A 21,287-nucleotide genomic window follows, 5' to 3' on the forward strand; every position below is an offset into this window, starting at 1 on the left:
GGCGCTCCGTGGCTTAAAATGACAGCTTTGTAAAAAACCTAAAATAGCGGCACATAAGGGATTGAGTACTGAACTCCTCATCCCCTGTGGTGCTCAGGCCTGCGGGAAACGATAATTCACAACCGAAGGGAAGGTAATAACTGGTGTTTACTGCTAATAAAAATCTCATTATGGCTTGTAAACGAGTGTCTGTGTGTATACACACAGCCAGAGCTGCACTCACTATTCTGCTGGTGCAATCACTGTGTACATACATTACTGATCCTGAGTTACATCCTGTATTGTACCCCAGAGCTGCACTCACTATTCTGCTGGTGCAATCACTGTGTACATACATTACTGATCCTGAGTTACATCCTGTATTATACCCCAGAGCTGAACTCGCTATTCTGCTGCTGCAGTCACTGTGTACATACATTACATTACTGATCCTGAGTTACATCCTGTATTATACTCCAGAGCTGCACTCACTATTCTGCTGGTGCAGTCACTGTGTACATACATTACATTACTGATCCTGAGTTACATCCTGTACTTTTAGATTACATGTATCATACAGTAAAGCTATGTAATTTAGCACCTTCCCCCCCATATTTCTGCAGGGGGGGGGGGGGCACAGGTGGGCATACAGCAGGGTCTCTCCTTCCCCGTGCCCACTGGCCTGATTTTGTGAACCCGTTACACATCTGCTTGGGTTCCACGTCTCCTGAGATCTGGCTCTTCAGTTTTGGAGGGCACAAGGGGGCAGCTTTCAGCTTTGCACTCACTCTTTGCCTCTTTGAGGGGGAGCATTCAGTTAATGTCAGAAATCTCAGTAACCCGTGCTGTGTGCAGAAGGAATGGATATTCTGTACTCCATTGGCTTTTTATTGGAGGGAGGAGGTGCGGGGGGCTCGTGTTTCCCCCCCCCCCATCATCCAGTATAAATGGACGCTTGCGCTTCGCTCACGCACACATGCAGGTGCTGCGGCTTGTGATGTGCCGTAAAGAAAAGAGCGGCGGCTGATGAATTATTTACAGCGTATTGACAGACTCCATAATACATAGAGATGATAATCGCTCTTCCTATGCACAAATCTTGCGGCTGCAGGAATGTCGCCGTCTCCCGTCACACAGCGGCTAATTAGGATGCATTGAGGGCTGAATATATGTATTTTCCCTTCTTCTATAGAGAAGATTTCTCCCCCTGATACTCGCACTGAACGTGCCCCGCAGTGGCCGCTCTCATACTTCTCCTGTTTTACTATCTGTCTCAGCAGGGTGACCGCAACCTTCACTCCAGAGCAATAGACGGAAGAGGTGACTTGAGGGAGAGGGGCGACTTAAGGGAGAGGTGCAACATAACGGAGAGAGGTGAGGGAGAGGGGCGAGGTGAGGGAGAGGGCAAGGTGAGAGAGAGGAGTAAAATAACGGAGACTGCCACGTGAGGGAGAGGGGCGACGTGAGTGAGAGGGGCAAAATAACGGAGAGGGCGAGGTGAGGGAGAGAGGCAAAATAACAGGGCGAGGTGTGGGAGAGAGGTGAGGGAGAAGGGCCAACATTAGGGGGAGTGGGGCGACGTAAGGGATGTGGCGACGTGAGGGAGAGGGGGTGACGTGAGGGAGCCGGGCGATTTAATGGAGAGGGCGAGGTGGTGAATCGCTCAGAATACGCAGAAAACGGATCATCGGAATCAACATTCTCTGTCACTGTTATGCACGTTTTACACAATGTTTAAAAAGCATTTTCTCCTGCTGACAAAGTACCGTATATACTCGAGTATAAGCCGAGATTTTCAGCCCAAATTTTTGGGCTGAAAGTGCCCCTCTCGGCTTATACTCGAGTCATGATCGGTGGTGGGGTCGGCGGGTGAGCACTGTCATATACTTACCTAGTTCCGGCGATCCTGGCGCTCCCCCTGCCTGTCACACTGTCTTCGGTGCCGCAGCCTCTTCCCCTGAGCGGTCACGTGGGACCGCTCATTAGAGAAATGAATAGGCGGCTCCACCTCCCATAGGGGCGGAGCCGCCTATTCATTTCTCTAATGAAGCGGTGCCGGTGACCGCTGACAGAGGAAGAGGCTGCGGCACCGAAGACAGGCAGGGGGAAGGAGCGGGACGCCGGGAGCAGGTAAGTATGACATATTCACCTGTCCTCGTTCCACACGCCGGGCGTCTCGCCATCTTCCCGGCGTCTCTCCGCTCTGACTGTTCAGGCAGAGGGCGCGATGACGCATATAGTGTGCGCGCCGCCCTCTGCCTGATCAGTCAGTGCGGAGAGACGCCGGGAAGATGGCGCCGAGGAGCTGCAAGCAAGACAGGTGAGTATGTTTTTTATTTTTTTTTTATTGCAGCAGCAGCAACAGCTATGGGGCAATAATGGACGGTGCAGAGCACTATATGGCACAGCTATGGGGCAATAATGGACAGTGCAGAGCACTATATGGCACAGCTATGGGGCAATGGTGCAGAGCACTATATGGCACAGCTATGGGGCAATAATGGACGGTGCAGAGCACTATATGGCACAGCTATGGGGCAACGGTGCAGAGCACTATATGGCACAGCTATGGGGCAACGGTGCAGAGCACTATATGGCACAGCTATGGGGCAATAATGGTGCAGAGCACTATATGGCACAGCTATGGGGCAATAATGGACGGTGCAGAGCACTATATGGCACAGCTATGGGGCAACGGTGCAGAGCACTATATGGCACAGCTGTGGGGCAATGGTGCAGAGCACTATATGGCACAGCTATGGGGCAACGGTGCAGAGCATATATGGCACAGCTATGGGGCAACGGTGCAGAGCATTGTATATATGGCACAGCTTTATGTGGAGCATCTATGGGGCCATAATGAACGGTGCAGAGCATTATATGTGGCACAGCTTTATGTGGAGCATCTATGGGGCCATAATGAACGGTATGGAGTATCTATTTTTAATTTTGAAATTCACCGGTACCTGCTGCATTTTCCACCCTAGGCTTATACTCGAGTCAATAAGTTTTCCCAGTTTTTTGTGGCAAAATTAGGGGGGTCGGCTTATACTCGGGTCGGCTTATACTCGAGTATATACGGTAAATATATTATTGTGTACTGATCCCGAGTTACATCCTGTATTATACCTGTCACGGATCCCTTACTCCATGGTGTCACTAATTCATCACGTGACTTGGGGTTGTGCCTGCAAGGATTCATCTATATCCCCACTCCCAGTCCAGCATTCAACCTCTGTCCTATGCTGTAATGGGAGCATAAATCACACACCGACCCAGGCCACACACCCGCTCATACACGCTGCCACCACTCATCGAACACACGGGCGATGAGTCCTGGAAATATTAGTACTAATAATGTCTACCACTCATAAGGCTCACACACCTTAGGCTATGGATTCGTTAGAACATTCAAGGTTCAACTTGTTAAAGTTTTATACTTTAATACAAAAAGGTTCAGTTCTTACAGTAAGAAGAAGGTATAAATGATATAATAAAAAGACATACAACTTATGCAAAACAGTATAAAATAACAGGAGAAAACTTAAAGAAATCATCTAACTTGGTAGTCTGCTTTCTGCTCCCTGAGGGTGGGATGAATGTAGATTAAATCACACCAGCTCTGCTGCCCCCATTATGTGAACACGATTCTAGGTATACAGGTCTAATTTATAGCTTTGGTCTGGAGGTCAGATTTCTAGTCCAGCCCCTCAGGTCAATATCATAATTGCTTGTTTTTTGATTAGACCATGGCCTCGCTACCAATGAATATATTATTTTCTCTTGAGACCCTTTGTGTAATTGTTCTCAAAGAGATACTATCAGGCCGTAATTGACATCTCTCTTCCAAGAGCTAGGAGGAGGTGTCAAATGTTCCCTTTCTTCTTTGGTCATTGCTAGACCCCCTAGTGAGATTTGGAGACAGAAGTTTGTCTCAGGAAAATACATATTAACACCTGGGTGAGAACCTGCAGCCTTCAGGGCAGATGCTACTACTGCTAGTTACACATATAACCCTAGACATAGTTCACTACACACACATCTAATATATAAAGCTGTGTGTGTATGTGTGTATGTCCGGAATTGGCATCTGCACCGTCGCAGCTACAGCCACAAAATTTTGCACAGTCACACGTCTGGACCCCGAGAGCGTCATAGGCTATGTTGTGAGGTGAAATTTTAACCCTGCACGTTCCAATTCACCAAGCAATTTTGCCCCTGTCTACATAATGGGGAAAAAGTGAAAGGAAAAGTGTTGGAGGCAAATTGACAGCTGCCAGATGTGAACAAGGGGGACTTAAAGAATGAGAGCGATGGCGCCAAAGAGTATATACCGTACAGTTGGAAAGGTGGGGCCCCGACATGGGATACTCACCACACACGGGGATATGAACACACACACAAAATGCGCCACACATTACCACGCGCTTGAACACATATACCACCCTCAGCACACATTTCACCACACATACACCAACCCCGCCACATAAAAGTCGAAACACAAAAGTCGCCACTCAAAACTCACCACGCGCAAAATTGGCCACATGCAAAACTCGCCACATGCAAAACTTGCACACGCGGAAAAATTGCCACATGCACAAAAGTTGCAACACACAAAACTTGCACATACTCAAAACGCACCACACATAAAACTCGCCACGCGCAAAACTCACCATGTGCAAAACTTGCTGCACACAACTTGCTACACTAACCTGTCACATGCAACTCGACACACAAAAAGTTGCTACACGCATGTCGCCACACAAAACTCATCTCACAAAAGTCACTACATGCATGTCGCCACACGCAGCTCAACACACACAACTTGACACATGAAACTCGCCCTAAAACACACACAAGTCTGGTATTATCCTTCAAAAATAAAAATCTGATTAATAAGCAGACGAACTACAAGAGCAACAAATGTACCATATAGGAAATATGGCAGCTGTCAGTCACATGACCTGTCTATTATGTGTATGTGTGAGCTAATATATACTGCCAGGGGGGAGGGCTTCCTGTTGGCTGGGGATTTATCAGGCTGCCAATAGCAACCAATCACAGCTCAGCTTCTATTTTGCTACAGTTAATTAATCTGAGCTCTGATTGGTTAATATAGGCAACAAAGGACATTCTCGGTATAACAAAGCTTGTGTGAGGTAATAGCATGTCAGTTAGGGTATGTTGGTGGAAAGGCTGATGTCAGTCACATTACCTCTATGTGAAAGGATATAGAAACTGCCAGTTACAGACTATTTTTACCACAATAATGCCTCATAAGAAAAGGAGTTCCATGGCACGAATGTCAGCTGATGCGAAAAGAAAAGCTGCATTACGGGCCAATGAAAAATGTGAAGACCGAGAAACAAGGCTGACACACATGAGAACAGCAGCTGCTTCCTCAAGAGCCATTGAACTTTCTGAGCAGAGGGAAGCGAGGCTTGCAGACAAGAGAACAAGAGCTGCTTCCTCAAGGGCCTTTTAATAATTACATTTCTATCTATTTATTTTGTGGTTTTGTGTGCAGAATAAATTTTTGTTAACACATTCTATTTTGCTAACAGCAGTTATCAACCCGGGCGAAGCCAGGTAGTACAGCTAGTGTGTGTGTGTATATATCTGTATATATCTATATATCTGCAGCTTCCGTAACGGAAATCCCGTGTCGCTGATTGGTCTCGCCAGCTGCCTGTCATGGCTGCCACGACCAATCAGCGACGGGCACAGTCCGTTTAATCCCTACTCCCCTGCAGTCAGTGCCTGGCTCCCACATACTCCCCTCCAGTCACCGCTAACACAGGGTTAATGCCAGCTGTAACGGACCGCGTTATGCCGCTGGTAACGCACTCCATTACCGCTGCTGTTAACCCTGTTTGTCCCCAACTTTTTACTATTGATGCTGCCTGTGCAGCATCAATAGTAAAAAGATGTAATGTTAAAAATAAAAAAAACAAAAACCTGCTATTCTCACCCTCTGTAGTCCGCCGAGCTGCACGCGGCTGCCGCCATCTTCCGTTCCCAGAGATGCATTGCAAAATTACCCAGAAGACTTAGCGGTCTCGCGAGATGGCGGCAGTCGCATGCGCATCGTCAGAGCTTCGCTGGATCCCGGCCGGTGAGTATATAACTATTTTTTATTTTAATTATTTTTTTAAACAGGGATATAGTGCCCACACTGCTGTATACTACGTGGGCTGTGTTATATACCGCATGGCTGCTATATACTACGTGGCTAGTGTTAGATACTTTGTGGGCTGTGCTATATATTACGTGGCCAGTGTTATATACTACGTCGCCTGTGTTATATACTGTGTGGCTGCTATATACTGCGTGGGCTGTGTTATATAGTTCGTGGGCTGTGTTATATACTGTTTGGGCTGTGTTATATACTGCGTGGCCACTGTTATATATTGCATGGCCTGTATTAACGCATCGGGTATTCTACAATATGTACGTATGTATGTATATAACAGCCACATAGTATATAGCACAGGCCACGTACTATTTGTGTGCTATGTACTACATGGCTCCTATATACTATGTGGCTGCTATATACATACATACATACATATTCTAGAATACCCGATGCGTTAGAATCGGGCCACCATCTAGTATATTTATATTTTACCACATTACCCCACAGCTGCACTCACTATTCTGCTGGTGCAGTCACTGTGTACACACATTACATTACTGATCCTGAGTTACATCCTGTATTATACTCCAGAGCTGCACTCACTATTCTGCTGGAGCAGTCACTGTGTACACACATTACATTACTGATCCTGAGTTACATCCTGTATTATACTCCAGAGCTGCACTCACTATTCTGCTGGAGCAGTCACTGTGTACATACATTACATTACTGATCCTGAGTTACATCCTGTATTATACTCCAGGGCTGCACTCACTATTCTGCTGGTGCAGTCACTTTGTACACACATTACATTACTGATCCTGAGTTACATCCTGTATTATACCCCAGAGCTGCACTCACTATTCTCCTGGTGCAGTCACTGTGTACATACATTACATTACTGATCTTGAGTTACATCCTGTATTATACTCCAGAGCTGCACTCACTATTCTGCTGTTGCAGTCACTGTGTACATACATTACATTACTGATCCTGGGTTACATCCTGTATTATACCCCAGAACTGCACTCACTATTCTGCTGGTGCAGTCACTGTGTACATACATTACATTACTGATCCTGGGTTACATCCTGTATTATACCCCAGAGCTGCACTCACTATTCTGCTGGTGCAGTCACTGTACATATACATTACATTACTGATGCTGAGTTACATCCTGTATTATACCCCAGAGCTGCACTCACTATTCTGCTGGTGCAGACACTGTGTGTATATATTTTAATATATGATGCTTCGGAGCAGTAATTTCCCAACATTCCCTGCTTGTTGGAATTCTGCGCTGTCCTTGCCTTCTCCTCTGCAGGTAGAAGTAATGATGTTCGGTTGTGCCTGTCTTCCATACTTTTTCCAATAGTACCAGCAGCCGCGTGAGCGCAGCTCTGAGGTATAGCTATATGGACCGTGTTAGTGAGCGGGTGTATCTGAGGATCGCTGTGTTGGCCTTGTTCTCGGCTATGGCCGCCTCTGCAGCGTCTTGTCCCGGAGTCTTCCTTTGTGTGTTGTTCGCAGCCCTGCGCCTTTCTGTGTAATAATTTTTTCTTTGTCTCCATTTTATCTCCTGCGTCCAGACGCGTCGATGATGACAAAGGGCGGACGCATGAGCTGGAGCACTCCGCCATCAAGTGCATGCGAGGAATCCTGTACTGCTACATGCGGCAGGCCGATAAGGTAAATGATGGTGCTCGCTGCCACCCCCGACCATCAGTACAGCCGCTGTCACCCAGTTTTCCTAGGACCCTGAACATTATTGGTGCTGGGGTGCAGTGCAGGGCGAGGGGTCATCTTTCTTCTCTGTTTCGGGGTGACGGTCATTACCGACATCAGCGCAGAGCAGCCCAGATGGTGGATCTGAAAATCAGCGTGGAGTGCTAATGTCTGAGCGCAGCCGCCTTCCCCTCGCCTCGTGATCTGGCCGCGCTCCACACCCCGGAGACATCCCATAATGCTCCACACCCCGGAGACATTCCATAATGCTCCACACCCCGGAGACATCCCATAATGTATTTCTGTGGTTTCCATTGTTTTGTCTGTTTTCTTGCAGCACGCCCTATTAATCACCGCAAGCCAGGCAGAGCGGCCTCCGAGCCCAGAGCAGATTCCAAGCTCATAAACACAATTAACACTGGAGCACCCTGCAGGGAGGAGAAAGCAGGCTGCGGTACCCCCCTATAACACTTTACTACCCTGCAGGGGGGAGAGAGCGGGCTGCGGTACCCCCCTATAACACTGTACCACCCTGCAAGTGGGAGAAAGCAGGCTGCTGTACCCCCCTATAACACTATCACCCTGCAGGGGGGAGAAAGCAGGCTGCGGTTACCCCCTATAACACTGTACCGCCCTGCAGGGGGGAGAAAGCAGGCTGCGGTACCACCCTATAACACTGTACCGCCCTGCAGTGGGGAGAAAGCAGGCTGCGGTACCCCCCTATAACGCTGTACCACCCTGCAGGGGGGAGAAAGCAGGCTGCGGTTACCCCCTATAACACTGTACCACCCTGCAGGGGGGAGAAAGCAGGCTGCGGTACCCCCCCTATAACACTGTACCACCCTGCAGGGGGGAGAAAGCAGGCTGCTGTACCCCCCTATAACACTGTACCACCCTGCAGGGGGGAGAAAGCAGGCTGCGGTACCCCCCCTATAACACTGTACCACCCTGCAGGGGGGGAGAAAGCAGGCTGCGGTACCCCCCTATAACACTGTACCACCCTGCAGGGGGGAGAAAGCAGGCTGCGGTACCACCCTATAACACTGTACCATCCTGCAGGGGGGAGAAAGCAGGCTGCGGTACCCCCCTATAACACTGTACCACCCTGCAGGGGGGAGAAAGCAGGCTGCGGTACCCCCCTATAACACTGTACCGCCCTGCAGGGGGGAGAAAGCAGGCTGCGGTACCCCCCTATAACACTGTACCACCCTGCAGGGGGGAGAAAGCAGGCTGCGGTACCCCCCTATAACACTGTACCACCCTGCAGGGGGGAGAAAGCAGGCTGCGGTACCACCCTATAACACTGTACCACCCTGCAGGGGGGAGAAAGCTGGCTGCGGTACCACCCTATAACACTGTACCATCCTGCAGGGGGGAGAAAGCAGGCTGCGGTACTTCCCTATAACACTGTACCACCCTGCAGGGGGGAGAAAGCAGGCTGCGGTACCCCCCTATAACACTGTACCGCCCTGCAGGGGGGAGAAAGCAGGCTGCGGTACCCCCCTATAACACTGTACCGCCCTGCAGGGGGGAGAAAGCAGGCTGCGGTACCACCCTATAACACTGTACCACCCTGCAGGGGGGAGAAAGCAGGCTGCGGTACCACCCTATAACACTGTACCACCCTGCAGGGGGGAGAAAGCAGGCTGCGGTACCACCCTATAACACTGTACCATCCTGCAGGGGGGAGAAAGCAGGCTGCGGTACCCCCCTATAACACTGTACCACCCTGCAGGGGGGAGAAAGCAGGCTGCGGTACCCCCCTATAACACTGTACCACCCTGCAGGGGGGAGAAAGCAGGCTGCTGTACCCCCCTATAACACTGTACCACCCTGCAGGGGGGAGAAAGCAGGCTGCGGTACCACCCTATAACACTGTACCACCCTGCAGGGGGGAAAAAGCAGCCTGCGGTACCCCCCTATAACGCTGTACCACCCTGCAGGGGGGAGAAAGCAGGCTGCGGTACCCCCCTATAACACTGTACCACCCTGCAGGGGGGAGAAAGCAGGCTGCTGCACCCCCCTATAACACTGTACCACCCTGCAGGGGGGAGAAAGCAGGCTGCGGTACCACCCTATAACACTGTACCACCCTGCAGGGGGGAAAAAGCAGGCTGCGGTACCACCCTATAACACTGTACCACCCTGCAGTGGGGAGAAAGCAGGCTGCTGTACCCCCCCTATAACACTGTACCACTCTGCAGGGGGGAGAAAGCAGGCTGGTGGGTGCAGCTGGTGGGTTCTCCTGCTGTTACCTCTGGCCTCTTGTCTTGCAGGTGGAGCAGTTTAAGCAGGACCCCAGCCCCCAGAAATGTCTCCATTCTATCTTCCACCTGGACACGGGGGACGAGGTCCTGTCCTACGAGCAGTACGGCCACATCCAGGTATGTGTCACAATGAAGCATTTGGCTCACATTTGGCCCTGTCGGTGTGCGGCCACACATGGGGGCTGGCCTGTCTGGACTTAAAGCAATTGTACCCAAGTCTCAGCGATTGTAGAACCAAGCTTCTTGTGACGGGTCAGGCTGCGGTCACCAGGCGGTCCGGTGCTCTGGCGGTCCGGTGCTCTGGCGGTCCGGTGCTCTGGCGGTCCGGTGCTCTGGCGGTCCGGTGCTCTGGCGGTCCGGTGCTCTGGCGGTCCGGTGCTCTGGCGGTCCGGTGCTCTGGCGGTCCGGTGCTCTGGCGGTCCGGTGCTCTGGCGGTCCGGTGCTCTGGCGGTCCGGTGCTCTGGCGGTCCGGTGCTCTGGCGGTCCGGTGCTCTGGCGGTCCGGTGCTCTGGCGGTCCGGTGCTCTGGCGGTCCGGTGCTCTGGCGGTCCGGTGCTCGGGTGGTCCGGTGCTCTGGCGGTCCGGGGCTCGTCCGGGTCTGCGCCGGCTGTCGCGGACTGCAGACTGTTTGCTGACACCAGACCACGGCTCGTTATCCTGCCCACACAAATGTGTTAACTACACAGGACAGCGGAGCTGCGCCATTCATCCTTCCCGGCAGGAGATGCTTCCATTATCAGCGGTGAGAAGGCGCCGCGCCGTTCCCCTGGTGCCCGGCACATTGTGGAAGCCGTTAATCAGATGCCTCCGAGCGGCCGCCGAGCAGAAGTGAGATAATTACCTGGAGATCTCGTCCTCGTTACTGATCTAAACTTAGGAAACTCAGCGAGTCCTCGGCTTCACCAGATACACGGCTCGTGCCTGGTGTCTGTTCTGCATCGCTCGGCCCTGAACCCTGGCCGTCCTGAAGGGTCATATCCTACACTTATCTGGCATCCATACTGGTCATCAAGACCAGCACTGTAACCTAGTCCTCTGCTTGTTGTCAGTGAAAGGAATACTTTCCAACAAAGATCGAGAGACAAAATACAGGACAGGGTTTGGACTATATGTATCCCATCTAAATATCACGTACTCCAGACTGATACATTGTGACAGAAGAGCGGGAGCGAGGGTCTGGCGGCTGACGGAGGGTTGGGCGGCTCACAGAGGATCGGGTAACTCTCGGAGGATCAGGCCGCTCACAGAGGATTGATCACACTGGCTACAACTGTAGCAGACTCTGGGCTGTGATAAGTGTTTGGTCAGTGCAGGTTTTCAGACTATGGATGTGCTCAACAATGTGATAATCATCCACTGACCTCAATGAGATATCCTGAAAGCGATGAGGAAATCCAATGCAAAGACATTGGGGGGTGCAGCCACACATGGGGGGCTGGCCTGTCAGGGTGCTGCCATGCGTAGGGGGAGGGGGGCAACCTGTCGGTGTGCGGCAACGTGGGGGTGGCCGGCCTGCCGTGATGCGGCCACGCATAGGGGCTGAATGTGAAATAACATCATTTGGTTGTCCATCGCGGTGGACGGTCAGGTGTGATCTGAGCCGTAGAGATATGAAGAAATTGTCATCAAGCGCTGTCTAAATGTCATTTACCTAATCCTCAGAAATACTTGTTGAGCTGTGTACCAGGAATCATGTCTGAAGTGTCCCTTTAAATGCATAGAAAGCTGTGTGCTATGTAGGTATCTTGTCTGAAGCGTCCCTTTAATGCCTATAGAGCAGTGTGCCATGTGTGTATTTGGTCTGGAGCGTCCCTTTAATGCCTATAGAGCATTGTGCCGTGTGTGTATTCGGTCTGGAGCGTCCCTTTAATGCCTGTAGAGCTGTATGCCATGTGTGTATTTGAGTATATCCAAAAAAGGAAGTACAAAACCCAAGATAAAATAGAATAATTTATTGACAAATAGATAAAATTTAGAATCATAAATATACAGTAGGTAAGGGAAAATAAAACAAGGCAGAGTGAGCTCCAAGCAACGTACACCAAAAATAATCAATCAGTGACGGTAATTAGAAAGTCCATTGACAGCAACATGGAGAGTAATAAATATCTTTATACATCCAAAAGAGTCAAAGTATTTTGTGGCATTGAAAGATGTTGAAAACAGGTGCCACAGCAGGCTCTGGAATGTTGAAGTGATAGTGTCCAAGGATCACAGTATGGTAAGTACAGGGTCAAAAAGGAGTTAGTCCTGTGAGAGCTAAAAGTAACCTGTGCTAAAGTGCAAGTGCATCGCCGATAGGAAAATGTAAGTGCAACATAATCCTTGCAATACTGGGAACCAAGAGCAATAAAGAAGCAGTGATATCATGGTGTCAGTACCTGCGATGTGGAGGTTGCTGTAGGAGAAAAGAAACCCCGACGCGCGTTAAGCTTGTCGCTTCTTCCTGGGGGGCCGTGTGTGTATTTGGTCCTTAGCGTCCCTTTAATGCCTATAGTGCAGTGTGCCGTGTGTGTATCTGGTCTGGAGCGTCCCTTTAATTCCTGTAGTGCAGTGTGCCGTATGTGTATTTGGTCCGGAGCGTCCCTTTAATGCATATAGAGCATTGTGCTGTGTATTTATCATGTGTGGAGCGTCCCTTTTAAATGTCTGTAGAGCAGTTTGCTGTGTGTGTATTTGATCCGGAGCGTCCCTTTAATGCCTATAGAGCATTGTACCGTGTGTTTATCATGTGTGGAGCATCCCTTTTAATGCCTATAGAGCTGTGTGCCGTGTGTATTCTGTCTGGAGCGTAATGCCTGTAGAGCTGTGTGCCAGGTCTGGAGCGTCCCTTTAATGCCTGTAGAGCAGTGTGCCAGGTCTGGCGCGAACCTTTAACGCCTGTAGAGCAGTGTCTGGTATACCACGGTGGCGGTCGAGCCGAGTTGTCCCCGTCACTGACTCCATGTAGAGCTGCGCTCGCGCTGCCCCATCATACTAGGAACACTCGTGTCCCGATAATCCTGCACCCGGCAGTCCGGCAGACACGCGCTCATCAGGCGAAATGATCTTCTAGTTTGCAGAGTAGCTCATTGTTGTCGGCAGCGCATCGTCCTGTGCCCCCAGTCTGTGCTGCCGAGCTCAGTGTCCGCCTCTGCACTGTACGATCTGTTAACGATCTCTCGCTCCGTGTCTGCCGATCAGCGGTCGCACCGCGCCGCCTGCCAGCATCTGCACCACACGTTGTAATCCGTGACCTCTGACCTTTGTGTTCTTCCTCCAGATAAACGCGGTGTCACTCTTCCTCCTGTACCTGGTGGAGATGATTTCATCCGGACTGCAGATCATCTACAACACAGACGAGGTGTGCCCCCAACAATTCCATTATCCCCAATCAATAGGTTTTTAATTAATTCTTCCCCGCTTCTCTCTGACGTTTAATTATATTTCTGCATCAAACCAATACGCGCCAAGCCCCGTAATCTGTGCTGCCTAATTACTAGCTGGAAAGGAAACTGTCAGTATGGAAGTCTGTACCGCAGGCAGGCCCCGGAGAGCCAGGGTCCGCGTCACTGTTGCATTTGCAGCTGTTTTATTTGTTTATTATTTGGGGGGGGTTTTCTCCTGCTTTTTATTTATTTTTTTTCCTCCAGCGCCGCTGAGTGACCCGGGTGCTAAAGATTGTTTTTGTTTTTTTTCTTTTTTGTCCCATGAATGATTCAGATGTTTTCCTTTCTTCTCCTCATCATACGTTCTTACTAATTCATCTCGGAGTTATGTGAGTGGGCAATTAAGTTACAAACCGCGCGATTCCCAGGCGACAGGAAGCTTTGTCTTGTATTATCAATATTATATGCGGGTTATTCTGGGCGGGCACGTGACGGACGCTTTTGTTCCCACGTGAACGCTAGTCCTGGTTTTGCTGTTTTTGGGGTTTGTTCTACATTCTGACGTGATGTTCTATATGGGACATGTGACAAGTCATCGCCATGGTGACGCGGAATTAAGATGATAAAGAGGAATTAATTTTTAAAGCCCGTCCTCGCGATGAAGAAAGCTCTACTTTTTGCCATCAGCAGTGGCCTACATAGATCCGGCTGAGACCTCGTCAGTGATGGGGAGGCCGGGGTTGTCCTCGTGGCCGTTACTCAGCTGGGTATTTTGGGGGCATGTGGGCGACAACCCTGGATGTCTGTTGTCACCCAGTTTTCTTACAGGGGTTTTCCCATTTTATATGAATCTCTAGATAAATGAAAAATATCAGAACTTTCTAAGATACTTTGTGCTTCACGTCCTCTCCAAACTGCACACATTGTAGCAGATGCTCAGCTGTGAGAAGCTTTGACTTTACTGTTGTTACTTATCAGTGCAGTCTCAGCCCCCATATGTAATGTGCACAGTAGCTGCGGTCCATTATCCTCCTCTAAACTACTCTCCTCCAGTTGACTCTCCGTATCCTGTAAACGACGATTGTGATCCAGTGCATTGGGTGCTTGTGACACGCGGTGTGCTGCTGCTGCCTCTCCTGAGCCGAACACCTGCATCTATAGACGGATGCATGCAACAGTCTGGCGCCATGATACGACAAAGGCAATAACGGTGGAGTATGGGGTAAATGAAGGCCGGATCCTGCTTTTCTGCCCCAATTTTACACACGTCTCGGTGCGCACCCTTACACTCCCCCCCCACCCCCCCCCACCCCTTCAGTACAGACTGCCTTACTAATAATAATGCCGTTCTGTGTTTCACAGATTTCAGTATAATGTTCTCCGTTTTCCGACTCGGAGAAGAGAAATCCTATTTGTTTTTGTATTTTTTTTTTATTGAGTAGCGATCACGATTTCATTTTCTATCCTGGCTTCTCTTCTCATACATTTAGTAATGTATTTCCTCGGTGTCACCGGCAGACAGGCTATTACCCGGAGATTGGCCCTGGCTTCCATCACCTTATCGTTCACAGCTGCATCTCCGTCTTGTTCCTAAATCCGTATTCTGTCTGCAGGACTGAGGCGCGAGCTGATTATGTCGAAGCGACAGCGGCTCGGGGTTATAAACAGCTCCTTTCATTACGGCGCTCCGTCCCCCTGTTCCATGTACAGCCCCTCACTCCACGTACAGCCCTCCGCTCCACGTACAGCCCTCCGCTCCACGTACAGCCCTCCGCTCCACGTACAGCCCTCCGCTCCACGTACAGCCCTCCTCTCCACGTGCAGCCCGCCGCTCCACGTGCAGCCCTCCGCAACACGTGCAGCCCTCCGCAACACGTGCAGCCCTCCGCTCCACGTGCAGCCCTCTGCTCCACGTGCAGCCCCCGCCGAAGCCTTTATGTCCCTTATTGGAGATAATGAATCTTCCGATATTTACATGACTTTTATATCCCCATTGTGCCAGTGAAATCTAGGGCGCTCTGCGGCCGGCTGCCTCCTATCTGGCTGATGTTTCTTCTAGGAACTTTTCTTGTAGAGAAGGATTAATAATCCTGTCCAGGATCCCAACAAAGGTCTGTTCTTTATATATTTCTTCTCCAAAAACATGAATGTATCTCGTTTTTAGGTTGTTTCTTGTATTGCACTTCATCCCCAACAATATGAATGGGAACTAAGCTTCAATACCACACACATCTGTGGACCAGAGGGCCCTGAACACAATGAAGATTTTTTGAAATTCTTTTCTTATCTTGCATTGATCATGCGATCCATCCTGTATTATACTCCAGAGCTGCGCTCACTAATCTGCTATGTCATTAAGCTTGTGGGCTTCTTTTCACGCCTGCTATGACCGGGTCCGTGCTGCGCTGCCTGTTTCGCCCCCTTGCAGTGACTGCTGCTATATTTTGGGATCGGCTGGCTTTGGCTCCCGCCGTGTTCCTCTCCCTCGTCGGCTCAATGATGTCTCCTGGAGCAGAGCTGTAGTTCTCCGCTCTCTGCAGGTTGCATCAGATTCTGCTTCTCTTTGATCACTTTCTTCATCACTTAATTATCCAGAGCTGATGTTCTGATATCCGGAGGAGGAAGATTTTTGCCGTCGTCCTTTCATCCCGCTCTCCGGCACGTTCCCCTTTGATTTCTCAATCATGCTCTACTTTGTCCTCCACTTTGTCTTTCAATACTTGTCGCTTCCATTTTCTTTTCTTGTGATCCTCTCCATCTTCGTTCAGTCTTGTTCTCGCTGTCTGGCAGTCATGAAGTCTTGCAGCTGAGGTTCTCGTGTCAGTCTCGGCGGAGTCTGCAGATCCGGGTGCCCACTCATATAATGACAATGGGTCCTGCGTACCTGCAGCTGGATGTGGTGGGATGCTGCACTTTGTATATTTGCAGCAGTTTTCTTTTTTATTTCTAATTTCAGTTTGATTTTTTTTTCCCCTCGTGCACCCTGTGTCTTTATGGGCTCTAGGCCCGTGTGCCCTGTGCCTTTTTGGGCTCTAGGCCGTGTGCCTTGTGTCTTTTTGGGCTCTTGGCCCGGGTTCCCTGTGCCATTTTGGGCTCTTGGCCCAGGTTCCCTGTGTTTTTTTGGACTCTTGGCCCGGGTGCCCTGTGCATTTTTGGGGTCTTGGCCCGGGTGACCTTTGCGTTTTTGGGCTCTTGGCCCGTGTCCCCTATGTCTTTTCGGGTCTGTGGCACCATTGATTATCATATATGCCCAGTTGTCCTATGTAATTGTCGGCCTGCTCCCAGTTTCATTTTGTCAGCTATGTTGATATAAGCTAATCGCCTCATTGTCTCTTGGTTTCTTAGCCCTTTACCTCTCCTCACTTTTCGTGCTCATCACCTGCCTTCTCCCTTCTTGGCTTCATGTTTTTTCTGTAGCTTTCCATTTTTTTATATAATGTTGTAAATGGTCTTATCCTCCTGGGCTTCACCTGCGATCCTTGCGCCCTCTCCCCCGATCCTTGCGCCCTCTCCCCCGATCCTTGCGCCCTCTCCCCCGATCCTTGCGCCCTCTCCCCCGATCCTTGCGCCCTCTCCCCCGATCCTTGTGCCCTCTCCCCCGATCCTTGCGCCCTCTCCTCCCCCCCTCTCCTCGCGCCCTCTCCTCCCCCCCTCTCCTTTCGCCCTCTCCTCCCCCCCTCTCCTTTCGCCCTCTCCTCCCCCCCTCTCCTTTCGCCCTCTCCTCCCCCCCCCCCCCCCCGGACCTTTCATCCTCTCCTCCCCCCGATCCTTGCGCCCTCTCCCCCGATCCTTGCGCCCTCTCCCCCGATCCTTGCGCCCTCTCCTCCGATCCATGCGCCCTCTCCCCCGATCCTTGCGCCCTATCCCCCGATCCTTGCGCCCTCTCCTTTTGCCCTCTCCTCCCCCCTCTCCTTTTGCCCTCTCCTCCCCCCTCTCCTTTTGCCCTCTCCTCCCCCCCTCTCCTTTCGCTTTCTCCTCCCCCTGATCCTTGCGCTCTACCACCCCCCATCCCCACAATCCTTGCGCACTCCCCCATTGCCCTCATTATCCTGACTCTCGTTCCAGGTGTCCTTCATCCAGAACCTGGTCTTCTGCGTGGAGCGAGCGTACCGAGTGCCTGACTTTGGGATCTGGGAGAGAGGCAGCAAATACAACAATGGCAGCACAGAGTTACATTCCAGGTATGTGCGCTCGACGCATTTCATTATTTCTTCACATTGATGAACTAATTAAGTCTTAGCCCCATTTGATTTGCCTATTATTCCTCATGGCGAGCTTTATGGCCGCTCTGTATAAATAGATTGGATTAGCAGATCCGGGTAATGAGGAGATGAAGTGAGCGGCTCGGATTCGGCCCCTCCGGCTCAGGGATAATCAGGTTCTGCTTTATTTCATTTGTTTTTAGCTTTATAATTGTCCTGGGTGCAGCATCACTCCCATCATCCAGAAATTAAAGGGGACTCTGCACTCAGTAATGAGACTCGGATGCCGGGTGACATCTGTCCTTTAATTTATAGCTTGTGGCCTTAAAGGGGACCCCACGACTGCCCTTATTAAAGGGTAACCCCCCACGGGTGACACATTGTAGCAGATGATGAGTCTCGCTGTCACATTCTCCTCCCTATAAAGTGAACAAAGCTGTCGGTTGCTGTCGATGGCGGCCGCGTGATGGAAGCGCCTTCAGCTCACAGATATTAAGCATCATAATTAAACAATGAAGGCTGATGAGAGTTGAGCGCGGCAGCCGAGTTAATCGCCGCCGTCCCGTGTATTAGGATGTCACCGCTGATGGATGTACACGTAACCAGTCACATTACCGCCGTCGTAACTCATTCTGCTCACACCTCACTCAGCGCCTCTGTCACTTCCTATGAAAATTTCGTCCCACTGGTCCTTCCCTTCTGATAATACAAGGTGCAGTTGCAGCTTGCAGCAGAACCTAGTTTCTCATTCAGTACTTGAGTTCGGGTTGGCGGTGGGTTTACATAGGACTGCCGGTAAAAAGGGGCATCTAAGGCTTTGTCAAATACATTTTTCTGCTTGCTGTCAGCGAGTAGGACCTGGTACTTCTAACAGCTGCAGGTTTGCCGCAGTGCATAACAGCCTCAATTACAGGAGTATTCCAGCTGTACGTCCGTAAGGGCATGCTGGGAGTTGTAGTTTCACCTATAGATTCGCAAGTTGGCTCTTTTACACTTGTACATGATACATTGTAACAAAGTGTTGATGCAGGAGAGATTGTATTCAGCTCACAGAGGATTGTCCAGGCCGGGTGTAATTGTAACACCCTCAGTTGTCCTTTCTGCTTCTTCATGTTACAGAAAGCGGGCACAGTAGGTGAGGTGGATCCTCTAAGCCCAAGGTCTGGGTGGGCATACGGGCATCTATGCAGCAGGCGAGTGTTGCACTCTGGAAACAGATACAGTTATTTAAGGCAAACTAAGCCTTAAAGGGATCTGGAAGACTTCTAGGAAACCACTGGCGGACACATAGAGAAAAAGTCTTGAAGGGGCCCTGGAGGCAACTGACATGTAGCAGGGTTATTGGAAACCGCAGACCAGCAGGTGAAGTCCTGAACACCACTGGCAGGTAGCATGGTTACTGGAAGTCACAGACAAGCAGGTGACGTCCTGAAGCCCGTTGGCTTGTAGCATGGTTACTGGAAGTCGCAGACAAGCGGGTGTAGTCCTGAAGACCACTGGCTTGTAGCATGGTTACTGAAAACTGCAGACAAACAGGTGAAGTCTTGAAGACCACTGGCAGTTAGTGGGGTTACTGGAAGTCGCAGACAAGCAGGTGAAGTCTTGAAGCCCACTGGCAGATAGTGGGGTTACTGGAAGTCGCAGACAAGCAGGTGAAGTCTTGAAGACCACTGGCAGTTAGTGAGGTTACTGGAAGTCGCAGACAAGCAGGTGAAGTCTTGAAGACCACTGGCAGGTATCATGATTACTGTAAACTGCAAACAAGTGACTCAAGGACAGTAAATGGATCCGAGACCTGCAGCAGTGGGATTATCTTGTATCTGTACCGGAAAGACAATTAGTTTCCAGAGAACAAATTGACTTGGTGCATTGGATGCTGCTCCGGGTTGGGGGTTTTGCTGCCCTGATGTCATATCCTGCAATTACTGTTTTTGGAAGTTGGCCTCTTAGTCCATGAGCCAAGAACCAAATTTGACGATATCGGTACCAAGCGGAGTGACTAATTCTCTTTGGTATTTTTAGGTAGATGCATGTCTGTAGTTTATTTTTTGATATGATAGCCCTTACATATACGTAGCTTATTAACCCCTTCAGCCCTAGGCCTATTTGTACCCAAGTGCCTAAGCCAATCTGACCTGTGCCACTTCATGGGCTAATAACTTTGGAACGCTTTCACCTATCCAAGCCATTCTGAGATTGTTTTCTCGTGACATATTGTACTTCACGTCAGTGCTAAATGGGAGTCAATATATTTTACCTTTCTATATAAAAAAATGCTAAATATTCGGAAATTTTGGAAAAATCGGCAATTTTTTAACTTTGAAATTCTCTGCTTTTTACAAAAATACTGATACCCCCCATAATAGTTATTAATTTACACTCCCCACATGTTTACTTCATATTGGCATCATTTTGAAAATGAAACCTTATTGTTTTACGACGTAATAGGGCTTATAGTTTTATGCGCAATTTTTCACATTTACAGCAAAACCCACTTTTCAAAGGACCAAGTCACTTCTGAAGTCACTTTAAGGGGCTTACATAACAGAAACCACCCATAAATTACCCCATTTTGCAAACTACACCCCTCAAGCTGTTCAAAACTCATTTTTAAAAACTGTTAACCCTTTAGGTGTTCCACAGGAATTTTAGCATGAGCCAAGAACCAAATATGACGATATCGGTACCACCCGGAGTGACTAGATGTAGTATTTGTAACAAAATTTAATCCAAGTTATGTAAATACACACTGAACATGTCATGTGCATATATATATATATATATATATATATATATATATATATATATATATATATATGTTACTCCATAATATCTTCAACATCGGACTCTGAATCTGACTGTTGTTCTACTGGCTCGTCTTCAGTACCCTTGTTCTGGCATGTCTGTAATCTGCACATGTCTGTGCACTTCAGGCCATTGCTGAGGCAAGTACACTGAGGAAGTTCACATGACCGCACACACTTGCAGGACAGTAGCTGTATAATAGCTTCTGGTGCTGGTGCCCCTTGCATCCACTTGACAACAAGCTTTCCGTCGTTATCTATCATCCAACCGCAGTCTGTTGGGTTTGCAACCCATGGCTGGCTCTGCAGACTTCTCCTCCAGATCGCAGCCTGGTAGTTTGCACGCAGTGCATGCATGAAAAGGCAGTCCTGGCAAGGAGGGAGTTGACTTGACTCTACCACTCCACGTCTGGCACAGAACAGCTGATAACGGAGCCTGTTTACCTCAGTTGTTTGGGTAGTTGGCAGGTACATGTGGCAGGTGATTTCCTGTAACTTCTCAAAAAGTTCGGTAGACACTTCCCATGAACGACCAACTTCCTGAAAGGCATCCTGGTATGTCTTGTTCATCTTCAACTGCTTGAGTGTCGTCATCTTCCCACGGCCAGCGAATGCACTGACGGTGTCACAGCCTGTAAATGCATGCATACCAATCAATGAATCACATACGCTGCCTCCCAATGTTCGGCTCAGAGTGGTGATATCCAGGAATCTTGTCCGGTTCTGTGTACCGCATTTCTGGAACAGGTGGGATGGGATTTTGTGGCACATGCCCAGACACAGGACCATGACATCAGTATCCTCCGA

The 21,287-nt window shown here is 49.7% G+C and overlaps 1 protein-coding gene across 7 annotated transcripts in view; it reads left to right on the forward strand.

The window, feature by feature from the left end:
* The window catches only part of PHKB (phosphorylase kinase regulatory subunit beta), a 168,673-nt gene that overhangs the window by 52,622 nt on the left and 94,764 nt on the right, over positions 1-21,287 (forward strand). For all 7 annotated transcript variants that reach the window (XM_077288747.1, XM_077288745.1, XM_077288751.1 and 4 more), the window contains 4 exons: positions 7,705-7,804; positions 10,117-10,224; positions 13,369-13,449; positions 17,540-17,655. In XM_077288747.1, the coding sequence (XP_077144862.1) occupies positions 7,705-7,804; positions 10,117-10,224; positions 13,369-13,449; positions 17,540-17,655 (405 nt within the window). The remainder of the gene's footprint in view (positions 1-7,704; positions 7,805-10,116; positions 10,225-13,368; positions 13,450-17,539; positions 17,656-21,287) is intronic.

The sequence above is a fragment of the Ranitomeya variabilis genome, chromosome 2, assembly GCF_051348905.1.
Source record: "Ranitomeya variabilis isolate aRanVar5 chromosome 2, aRanVar5.hap1, whole genome shotgun sequence".
Classification (NCBI taxonomy): domain Eukaryota; kingdom Metazoa; phylum Chordata; class Amphibia; order Anura; family Dendrobatidae; genus Ranitomeya; species Ranitomeya variabilis.